Source organism: Thermobia domestica, chromosome 17 (genome assembly GCF_964235325.1).
Source record: "Thermobia domestica chromosome 17, izTheDome1.hap1.1, whole genome shotgun sequence".
Classification (NCBI taxonomy): domain Eukaryota; kingdom Metazoa; phylum Arthropoda; class Insecta; order Zygentoma; family Lepismatidae; genus Thermobia; species Thermobia domestica.
Genome location: NC_137470.1, coordinates 120,768,331 through 120,780,523, shown reverse-complemented (window position 1 = coordinate 120,780,523; position 12,193 = coordinate 120,768,331). Strand labels below are relative to the sequence as shown.

Here is a 12,193-nt window from a genome sequence, read left to right as displayed (position 1 = left end):
ATAATGTTTACTATTGATAAAATACATCGAAATGCCGCACTTTTTGGGGAGGGGGGTCATACAAACCCTACGAGACGCAATTATTGAAATAACAAGAATCTTTGGTAACTATTTATGTATAAATGGGTCAGAACCAAAGTGGACTCAAATAATTCGTATCTTTATTTACTTTTCTTACTGATATGCAAATTAAGTTGTTGTATTTCTTTAACTTGGACTAATAAAAGTCGTAGTGAACTGACTTGGACTAAATTAGTTCTTCTGTACTCTGTAGTACTTGGAAATTGTCCATATGTAATTCTGTATAATGGTTCCACTTGTGCAATTGTTAATCTTTTTGTCCTTCTGTCCTAATGACTCTTGACGATTATATTAACAAATATGTAAAGATCAGTCAACGTATTTTTATCAGGAGTCTTTCGTGAATGAGTCGGCAGACGTATCGCATTTGTGGCCAATTAGTCCCGGTTTCGAGTTCAAATGGAGGCCAATTTCTCTTGGATGTAAGCCGAGAAGCGGTTTGGATTCTGCTTTAAGCTTATGTGACCCTTTCCAGCATAACCCAGTTGTTGCATACTAACACCAAGGCGAAACAAGCTTATTTCTGTCCATATGTGATATAAATACATAGAGCAAATTATTTAAACCACGAAAACCTGGTTTAAACCACAAAAAAAACGGGTTTAAACCAAAAAAAAAACTTTTTTTGGTTTTTTCAATAAAAATCATGGTTTTTGCCAACCCTGATCCTTGGTCTTCATCAGATGGAAAAAGACAATCAAATTGATCAGGTTTTAGCAGACAGAAGGCAGTCTAGATTATCGTTGACAAAAGGAAATAATCAGTATCTGATAACAAAGAGGTTTTATTTAAACAAATTAGAGGGCGAGAGGGAAATATGTACAAAACTGAAGTGTTGAAAAGGAAAAGGGGCGGCACGGTAGCTAAGTGATAGAGCGCTTACCTTTGGTGTGTGGGGTCCCTGATTCGATCCCCGGCAAAGTAAGTTTGTGATGAACAACAATGCGTCCGTGGGTTTTCTCAGGGTATTCCTGTTTCCTTCCACATTCTCATTTCACCAATTCTCCCATCACCATTCACTCGCCTTAATTATGAGTCTCTCTCAGCCTAAACGACACAATCGTGGGACGTTAAAATGAAAGATTTTGAAGTGTCGAAAAAATTCTCCGTATCAGAAGGTTCGCAATGCACTAGAGTTGAGGATACTTTGGTTTAAAATCAGAGACAAAATTAGAATTGCAGCAGAACAACAACTGAAGCACGCAAAAATACATAGAAACAAACCATGTTTTGAACAGGAATAAATTAACTAGAAGAAAAGGGAGAAAAGACAAAAAACTGGATTGACAAAATCCAAACGATAGAACTGAACATTTCACTGACATCAGAGGGGAAACTTTCGAATTTTTTACGACAAAGAAACATGACTTTCTGAAGGCTACATTTACTGAACTTGAAGATTATAGGGAAAAGAAAAATATTCGGGATATGTATAAAGGTAACAAGGAATTTAACAAAACTTATCAACTTGGCACTTATACAGGGCTACCACAAATGATCTCCCTGATTTCATTCGTATCTTGTGGTAAAAGTATGAGACACAGAGGACTGAAACATACAGCAGAAATAAATAAATAATAATAATAATAATAATAATAATAAAAAAAACTTCACAAAGTTTTGCTGCAGATATCGTGAGAGGCTTTAGTACTCCAGTTTGACCGCTAAGTGCGCGTAAGTGATGCTCAGGTGCGAAGCTCCAAAGCAAATCGATTGTAACGGTAAGCAGAGAGTTTGATATATATATATATATATATATATATATATATATATAGTGCATAGTGAGGAAAATGCTGCGGAAATCATCTAATCTTGACGACTTGAAGAATCAAATCAAATGCATACGGCAGAACCGTATGTTCTAGAGAGTAACCGAAAAGAAATTAAAAATAACACACACACACACACACACACACACACACAGAAATTTTCAAGCGCAGACAAAATTCGCGGTGAGTTAATTTTATCTGGAAAGAAAAATGCGTCATGTCATCGGTCTCGAAGTTAATAACTGGTTCGAGGAAATGAATATATACTCTGAAAGTGTGATGTCGTCCTAATTCACCAAACCTCAAACCTCAATCCTATAGAAAACTTGTGGCATATATTGAACAGAAAACTCAAGGAAAGGATTTTCGACAACAGAACACACTTGGTACAAGGAATTGTGACCACTTGATGCCATTCATTGAGAAGGAGATCGGTCAATCTCTTGTTCACAGCTTACCAAGACCATTTTCAGCACTTAAGAACAAACTGAGTCTCAAAAAAATAGAAGATAGAAAAATGGCACAAAATGTGTTACTAACATTGTTAAATAAATGTAATAATACTAATAAAAAAAACAGTATTCAACAATATTTCTTGTAGTCAACTTTTTTAAATGTAAACAATATGTGACCTTCGTTGTGCTTGTACAGGGTGGCCCCAAAGTAAGCACACAGACTAGAATCGATGAAGTATGACATTTTAATTTATTAATATAATGAGTTTATTTGCTTTTGTTTGTTCAGAGCTTAAGGTATAAGTGAAAATAAATTAAGAACAAATAAGGAAGAAACTAAATCAATACCTGTATGAATAACAATAAATAAATGATATAAAATGTCATGACCGATCAGTACGGGACTCTATACCTACTATTGGGCCACTCTGTATAGTTACTTCGAAGTTCAGAAAGATTTAACGAGCAAAGAAATATTAGCCCTAGTTTACTGGAAAACATCAAATAATAAGTGTAACAATAAGTGTATATGTTGTTACTGTTGCGCAGAAATATATGCACATCAAATGAAAAGAAAAATCAGAAAAAAACAGTGACGTGATTGTTTCTTCAGGCTACTTATATAATAAGTAATGTTTCAGCTGCATAAGAATCATAGCCAATAATAGATGTTACACCAGAAGTTTGCATGTGATGACTTTCCTTTTTTATAATGGTCTCAAAAGCATATAATACTTTATATAACAACTTTATGCTCACTCATTCAAGCACTAACATTAAAAAAAAAAAAAAAAAAAAAAGTTTTAAAATATTAAATATTAAGTATACGACGTGTACCTCACGGGTATAATTTTATATTTATAGCAAACATTTCAAATAGACATTATATTACCTGTGACGATACAATTAGTTTAGAGTTCTGATAGAGCACTTTCAAATGAATAACACGTTGTCAATTACTGACTGTAAGCACTATTATTTCAGGTTTTCTTGACTTCCCCTATTTATTGAAGTGGAGTAAGTTTCTCACTTGTTCTTACCACAGTTCTCGGCACTTTTTAGTATTTCCTTTAACTTTTTATTTTATTTCTTTCTTTAATTTTTAATGTTGATGGCAAATAGAAGATTACAGCCTGAACACGAGATCACACACACGAAGTATACATGCAGGCCACTTCGCTACTCGGAAACTTTTTGATATAAAGTGGTATCTACTAGATTAGGAGAAACAACTATTACCAAATTTTGAATATTCATTAGCATGATTGACACAATTTTTATACAAATGTAACCAGGTTTGGGCTGGGAAACTAACCAGAGAGATGGACAAGTCTAGATGGGCGCCGGTTTATATATTTTAAAATCTCTAAAATTGTTACAGTAACGTAAATAGTTAAACTGTGGAAATCTTTTTGTAGAGAAATACTTTTTAGTTCTTATAATAATTTTTTGTCAAGCAAAATGAAGCTAAATATACCAACAATTCAATATAGCTATATTTTAGAAATACAAGCAGCATTGATTGTCTGAACACTATTCTAAAACACATAGGAACAATCAATATGTGCATGCATGTGAACTATGGTACACGGAAAAATAAAACCATTTTTCTTCGATGTGGTTTCGTAAGGGTAACTTAAGTAAGGGGTGCGCTGTACTCTTCACGGGTTCTTCACCAATAACAACTGTACGAATATATTATAAAAAACTTGTACCTTCATTTATAATGTGATGTTTCGGAGGGCGTACCGGGACGTGTCCCGGTGGACCAGTCTATGCCTGAATGTAACTCCGTGACCAACCCTTTCTCAAAGCGCAAGACACACTGCTGCTTGGTGTGAAAAAAATCTGTCCGCACAGTTTCTTGTGTATGTTACAAAATACTCTACAACTAAACCAATCATACAGAAGTTTGCTATTTCCCTCTATTACTGGACACCAAAGATCTAGCTGTATCAATTTATCTACGAATCGCTGCACGCTTTAGGTTACTTTTTTGTTAAAAGATTCCAGTTTCGCAAAAGTTTCGTTTATATAAATGAAATGAATGTGTCATTAGCATGCCATAACAAATAATATGCTAATAACAGGAACACTTTCAAGGGCATTATCTTGTATCCTTGAAACATTTTCTTTTTCGTGTATTACTGTGAAGTTGCACTTCTCTAGCATATATAACACCACTAAGAACAAAAGCGCTTCTACCTTTCAACTCAAAGAAAACTGAACGTTGCATTAAGAAACAAAAAGGTGCGAAAGGTGAATTCAGAACGAAGAATTGTAATCTAGATGTTTTCGAATTGTTATTTCTTGACAACAAACTGAAATGTACTAAAGCTAGTGGTCAATGTTACGTTATGGAATGATCCCTTCAGAACATATTTAATACGCCTAGTTATAGTATGTAGGTGCTAAGGCTATGCAGTCTTATGTACACTATGTTTATCCTTTTTGTAAATGTATTATTACCTTCAGTAAACTTGAGTAGTAATATTTTTTATTTTAGTAAGCTCTTTCGTTACGCTCCATTTCCAGTTTACTAATTTCGGTAAATAACACTACGATAACCAACATCAGCAAATTAAGAAGTACGCATATAAACACATACACATACATATATATATATAAATCGCTACATAATTCATTCCAGGATTACCAGATTATGCGGCACTGTTCATACCTTATTCTTCTAATTTTTCCAATTTTTTAAAAACTACTTTCTGGTATCCTTTCACGAGAAGTGTCATTGAGCACCCTCGTGGTAAGCGGTTAGCGTGCGCACGTTTGGCATGGGCGATTTGAGTTCGATTCCCGGTGGGAACTCGTGTGGTTCGAATCTCACGTTAAGCTGTCGGTCCACGTCTCATATAGCTTTGCTACTGAAAAGGAACGCTAAACTTAAATCAAATCCAGGAATCTCGTCAAAGTTTGAAGTACCAGGTGTACTATTTTATAAAAATAATCTACAAAACTGTTGGTACAAGGATATTGTGTCTTATAACAGAACGTTCCAGCACAACCAAAGGATTTTTGTATTCATAAAACCATCTAAACTAAACTCACGAAACAATACCTTAAAAATTTTTAGACGAAATTTGTGTCATCATATTTCTCAGGTACTCAATTTTGAGCTGCGTATTTGAAAACAACTTAGGCGTAATTTACATAATTATCATACTATTCTTTGTTAAGTTATTTATAAAGAATAAAAATAAATGAATAAATGAAACAAGTGTGCGACGGACTTCTAGCGATTATGAACAACATGTACTGTGCCACAAACGCTACCCTCACTACACGTTCTATCTAAATCACTTCGAAACTAGTGAGGAGGTGGGGGACGGTGAATCAGTGGCGGAGCGCTCATCTCTGGTGCCAGGAGTGAATGGTTCGATTCCAGACCAAGTGAGTTTGTAGCGGAGAATATCATGCCCGTGGGTTTTCTTGAAATTCACCAATTTCCTCCCACATTCGCATAAATCATCATTCTCTTCCATTAATCATCCATCTTCTTTAGCCTAAAGGGCATAACCATGGAACGTAAAACTATAAACTAGTGAACCAATTTGCGTTGTTTTCTATACGTTACAGCTAAGTAAGTTCTCTGCATATTAAAGAAAACTGAAAATTTATCCATTCGTTTCGAAGTTGCTCACAAAGGAACATGTACTCGTAGGCATGTATTCTTGATCGTGACCGTACAATTAAGTTCTGTCAAAAAATACACGTAGCTTTAGTTGTTAACATATTGCAGGTACTCAAGCTACATAGTTGCTAACAGTAAACTACTAACAGGAGGTGGTTTGGACTTCCATTAATTCTTTTGTTTATGTGATAAAGCGAAAAAATTTTTCATTTGGTTTCATGAAGTTCGTCATAACTAAATTTACATTATAATACATTAACTAAGATCTTGTAGTAAAATCACTTGTGCGTTCAGCTAACCTCAGGTAATTTCGAAAGCTTTGATATTCATATTATCATCACCTCTACAAGACACTTTCAATACATCAGGAGTTTACATAAAATCTAGAATAGATGTTTTGGATATTAAGTTAATAAGCAACATGATTAACTAATAATAATAATAATCGTTTTTTCTTAGGGACTAATTTAAACACAGAAATTAATTAAATTAAATTTGAGAAACATAATGGATTCAAAAAAAGTCCCATATTTAAAGGGGCGTTTTAAGTTAGAACTAAACTGCTTTTGACATACTAAGGCAACTCTAGTTCTTTCCAGGCCCGCAACCAGAGGGCGGCTACGGGGGCCTGGTCCCTCTAGACTTTCCGTGGCCACTCCAGACCTCAATAATAAATGCTACTATTATTACCGAAAAAAAAAAAAAATCATATATTTGTAAGAGAATTTTTAATGACTTGGCCCCCTCACCATATTCATGCCTCCCCCCTTCCAAGCTCTGTGGCTGGTTTCGGGCCTGACTCTTTCAAAATGGAAATATTAACACATAATATTGTTAATTGAAATAGTGGGCCCTCAATGTGCCTTCTGGAATTCGCGCACTTCCAGCTAAAAATTACTATCACACTGCCCATATACTATCACATATATTTTTAAATTAATGCCACAAAATGTCACACACACACAAACGCACACACTGTTACGACAGTACGGAGAACGCTCGCTTTAAGTGTTCAGTACACATGATTTGAAATAAGAGCATACCAAGAAAGCGAACTAATCACTACGGAAATAATAAAGGTTATTTTAGCTTTAATTTGTTAGTATTTTGGTTAATTATGAGATCGAATGTTAAAAAAAAAAAAAAAAAAAAAAAAATCCTTACCTTGTAAACCTGACGCTCCCTGGAACCTGTTGATCAACGGTGGTCCGTCAACACCTGTACCTGAAATTATATTTTACTTCAATTCAGCTTTAAAAGCATCAAGACAAGGACTTCACAATACTTTCATTAACAAGGGAATATAGAATTTTAAAAGATAACTCAATAACGCACAAATTCACATACGTATAAATAATGTTCAACACAACAGTAAAAGGGCTTCTGTGCTTTATCGAGTTGGAAAAGTTCCCTCTTGTACAGTTTTAGAAACTCGACAGCTCGATTCCCTTTCCTGGTAACCACAAAAAAAAAACACCCAAATGATTCCAAACTTTCCTTGAATGTGCCCTTCAACGCTGCAACATGTCTGATACTTACTGAAGCAACTGCAACTCCTTTAAACACGTAACAGTGTTACGTGTGCCCAACCTAAAGGAGTTTGCTTTATATGGTGTCATATTTTCTCAATTAATCGTTAAAAATATTCACTCTTGGCAATCTTTCTGTTTGTTAGTTCCGAAAAGCTATAATCATGCCAAATTTCAACTTTCCACGTCAACCTGAAGTACCTCTTCATTTTATGTCAGTTCATGTAGTTTTATATATAGTTAAGATATAAATCGATGATGTGTGTAAATAACAATATACGGTTCTAAATAATTACGAGTTTTTGAGCGGGTTGAACCTCTATTGTAAGTTAATAATTATGGGTGTGTTGTTAAGTAACTGTGGACCACTGCAAATACAAAATAAGAGAGACCCTTTAAAATATTCCAATTACATGTTAACATTAGGATTATCTTAGAAGAAATAATATTCATATAGTACCTGTCAATCGGTAGAAACTGTTGTAGTCCATAAAACGTGGAAAACTGTCAGGTTCATTTATTACCAGACGATTGGTCATAAATATGACCCACACTAAGTTTCGTGACATTCTACGCCACGTGCTGCCCTATACGGCAATTGTACACGATAAAATCGTACAGTTTACGCATTCTCATTTACTTCATTTGCACAATTTTTATTACAATAAAATGAAATGAAATCTTTAAGTTTTACGTCCCACGGCTATGCCGGCTAGGCTAAAGGAGACGGTGATGATGAGAGATGAGTGAAATGGTGGAATGAAGAAAGTGGGAGGAAACGGGATTTTATTACAATAGCATCAGTCGCAGATAACATGTGATGCAAAACTAAGCTATCAATGTACTTTTTATAAATGATATTCCGACTTCAGCTCTGATTGATGAATATAGCTCTAAAAAAAGATGAACAACACTTCATGAAAATTGAAAGCTATTTCTGTCTACGGAACTAAATATTCATATGCTCTACCTTCATCACCATACTGTCCTTGCTCAAGAAGTCGTCACTAACCAACCCAAAAAAAAATTACAAATGGAGTAAGGCACTTCTTTCAGCACGAGAACGATGTGCAAGGTGAAAAACATGACGTTTTAATATAGTCAGGTAAGATATAGCAGGTGACCATTATGATGCTAAGAACAGTCAAGACATAGCATTACAATTTCACCTGCTACATATAGCTCGATAATCTTACAACGTCATATATTTCACCCTGTATATCGTCTTTGAACCGGAAGAAATGCCTAACTCCATCCGCACTTTTTTCCTCTTTAAGTTAGTGACTTGCGATAACTACGGCGATTATGTATCAATAACCAGCACTAACTAAAAATTCTAAAGCACAATACACTCTCATTAATCCGATATATACCAGGCCACGGTATGTCGGATTACATGACAGTTCTAGACTCTCATTAATGCATGCCTTTTACTGATCTGACAGGTATCTGCCCATCTGGTAACATCGCGATCCTTCCACGTTCGCGAAGAGTTCACTACAAAACACCAGATTACTGGATGCGCTCAAAGCAGCGCACGGCCGGATTATGGAGAGTGTACTGTAAATAAATAAATAAAGGGGAGAACGGAAAGAGACAGAACACAATATCCAGATAAAACGAAACCAAGAAATAAACAATTCAAAATTTTAGTACTAACATACCTGGCGTTGGTATAGGTTGTGCTACAGATTCTAAGATTGTACTTCCACTCCGAGATGGTAAAGTTTGTGAAATCGTTGGTTTCTGGTCTATCGTCAGATCCGATGTCAGCATCGATGGAAAACTGTTATCAACTCCAATTATGGAATCATTCGTCGACTCCGAAGACAAGTTGTTTTGTATATTGCTGGAGCTATCATCTAGCGCTCCCTTTACTGATGTGTCATTGGAGCTATCTTCGATGTTGCAGTCGATTGGCTCTTGCTTCACTTTGGACGGTTCAATGAATGGCACAGACGACGGTCGAGGTGGTGTCGCTTTTGTTTCCTCGACTCTTGGTACTGAGGTGGTCTTAGGAGTGGGCCTGCTTTGTTTCGGTGGAACAGGACATATCTCTTGACTTGTTGAAGGAACTGGAATCATAGGACTGCCTTTCGGGACTTTTCTTTTCTGCGTTTCTTCCTATCAAAAAGATTTTTTTTAAAAATTAGCGACTGTACAAGGTAACTTCGATAGTATAGTGAACAAGTATGTTTCAAACTTTAAATATAGTTTATTCTCATATAAGGTGCCGAAATTGTGGGAAAATGAACTTCAGAGGGCTGTAATTCAAAAGCAACCAAAAGTAGAGGGTGCGGTATAGAGAACAATACACTTGAAGTTCTACCTGATCGATTGAAAAATGCACGTTTCAAACCTCTGCAAGATGTGAACGAGGTATTCCGCAAAAGAACTTAGGGCCGTGTGCATAGTTATTCTGCGGACTACTTAGGGGCTACGTACGGGACACGTGATAATTTGCGTTGTAGAGTACTCCGAAACCTCCCCATAAGTCAAAGGGATGGCTAGGGGTGCTTCAACGCACCCTTTGCTAGCCCGTAGCTGTTTCTGTTGTTGTATAAAATGCATATGCTCCGTCATGACAAAATATTTGAGTATGTTAATGAGTTTACCGAATTCGTTGAGCTGATTAAGCGACATTTTGATGGCAACCAATTTATATATATATATATACCAATTCCTAAAGGAAGATTGCAGGATATTTTGCTTCCGCTAGTACAAATATTGAATACAAGATCAAAGAGTGGACTAATACCTTCTACCTGAAATAAAATAAGCGAGTGATACTTGATGTTACAATAGTGGTAGTAGATTTTAGATTAGTTTAAGAATTGATTTCAGGAAACCAATGATGATTTCAGGGATCAGCCGAGCGGAATATCTCCCTGATAACCATAACATTCCCTCGGGACCACATAACCAATCGTATGCAATGCGGATTCCCAGTATTTTCGTTACTAATACATTTCATCCCCAGTGTATTGAAATTCGCCACTACAAGAAAAAAAAAAAAAAAAAAACCTTCTGGAATCATCACTGATGGGGATAATTGATTCAACTGTTATGCATATTTCATCGTGAAAATGTTATTCTAATATCTTTTACATTCTTTTCCCTGTTGATATTTGCCTACATTTCCCAGTTAGCATAGGTAAAGTTGAGGAGCGCTACCTTACATTTTTTCCACTTATGATCTAACGTTTTCTTGGTTTCTTGCCTGCTCACCAGCTGCGTACACATTTATAATACGCTTGCAAACTTATAAATAAATAAGTGCGAAAACCATGCACAAATGTGTGCTAAGTGCCCAACACAAGTTAAGTTTGCATTTTTCCGATTCCAAGCTGGGCACAATTTGAAGGATCACATGTGATTTTGTCCGCGGAGGCAGGCATATTAGCAATGGTAGTGTGTGTGTGCATAAGGAAAGACAAGTGTGGAAAACATCAACCTCCTGTTTTGCGCTGTAATTGCTCCAAGTACGCATCGGTTCACATGTACCTGTGATTATGGAAACAGTGTTAAAAAGTATGGATTTATAATTGTCCAATTATAATGCAAAACTAGGTTCTAGTGACCATCTACTACAGATTGATACTTTTTTTTTTTTGTACTGATTTGAGCATTATTTGAGCAGACAGTTCTACCAAATTTTGATATATTTCTTACATTTTCAGGTTAGGTTAGAGCTTTGTATTTCTTTACAAGCATGTACTAAATGAAGAGCTCCATTACTACTTGCAGATTGACTTCAGAGGGCTCAGTATAAATACAGTGTGGAAGTATGGCATAAAAACTATAGTGCATAAGACACGAATCAACTTGTGCTATGTGGCCAAAAGCACAAATTCTATGTAACTGAGTTAGGATAGCAGCGCATGAGGGGGACCCGAGTGATAGCGAGCGGATGTGTCCATAGCAGAGATGTTCACCCTCACGAGGGTGGCCCTCTCGAGGGCATCCTCACCCTCAAGTTCCCTCGCCCACAGTGACGCGAGGGCCACTTCAGCAAAACGAGCAGGATTTTGTTGTGGGTAAACAGTTTAATCATATTATTATTAATTTCGCACAAATGTGCCACACATCATAGCATGGGCGGCGATTAAGGGGGCAAAGGGGGACAGTTACCCCCCATTCTTTTGAAATGGCCCATTAATGTCGCTATATAGTTTCATTTGGAAATATAAAGTTTTTGTATGTATTAAGGTTCATAGAATGAAAATGGTGCCATAAAATATTTGCCGTTCCGTGAGTACGTATTAGTTGTCTTCCCGTGCAGTTAAGAAAGCTAAAGGAGTTGCGTTTTAATTGCCACGAAAAATGGCTCAAAAATTAACCTATCCGAGTGTACTTTCATATTCATTTCTTCTTACAAGGGCTCGATATGTTAGTCAGCCGCTTTGGAACTAATTGATATAACATTTCGCAGAAAAAGAAGTCCTTCATAAGCAGTGTTTCTTTCAGAAATAATGTTCTGGGGGGGGGGGGGGGCACACTTAGTATCCCGGGGCGGCACTACAGGTACTATTCTATTCATTATTATACTAGGAATGCAATGGATGTACCCGATTGCAATGAAATGAGCTGAGCGAGCTTAAACTACGTAATCATTCCTGGCCATTATGCAATAATAAATGCCATTTTTAATTGTTGACAAAAAAATCGCGTGAAAACTTTTTCCCCATGTGAAGTCTATGCAAGCGTTTTTCG

At 36.2% G+C, this 12,193-nt stretch overlaps 1 protein-coding gene across 20 annotated transcripts in view; it reads right to left on the bottom strand.

The window, feature by feature from the left end:
* LOC145674313 (uncharacterized) overlaps nucleotides 1–12,193 on the bottom strand; it is a 192,517-nt gene that overhangs the window by 152,399 nt on the left and 27,925 nt on the right. For all 20 annotated transcript variants that reach the window (XR_014128893.1, XM_081744198.1, XM_081744190.1 and 17 more), the window contains exons 4-5: nucleotides 9,145–9,604; nucleotides 7,116–7,175 (exon numbers count right to left, since the gene is read on the bottom strand). Coding sequence is in view for 19 of the 20 variants with exons in the window: in XM_081744198.1 (XP_081600324.1) it covers nucleotides 7,116–7,175; nucleotides 9,145–9,604 (520 nt within the window). In the remaining variant the exon portion in view is untranslated. The remainder of the gene's footprint in view (nucleotides 1–7,115; nucleotides 7,176–9,144; nucleotides 9,605–12,193) is intronic.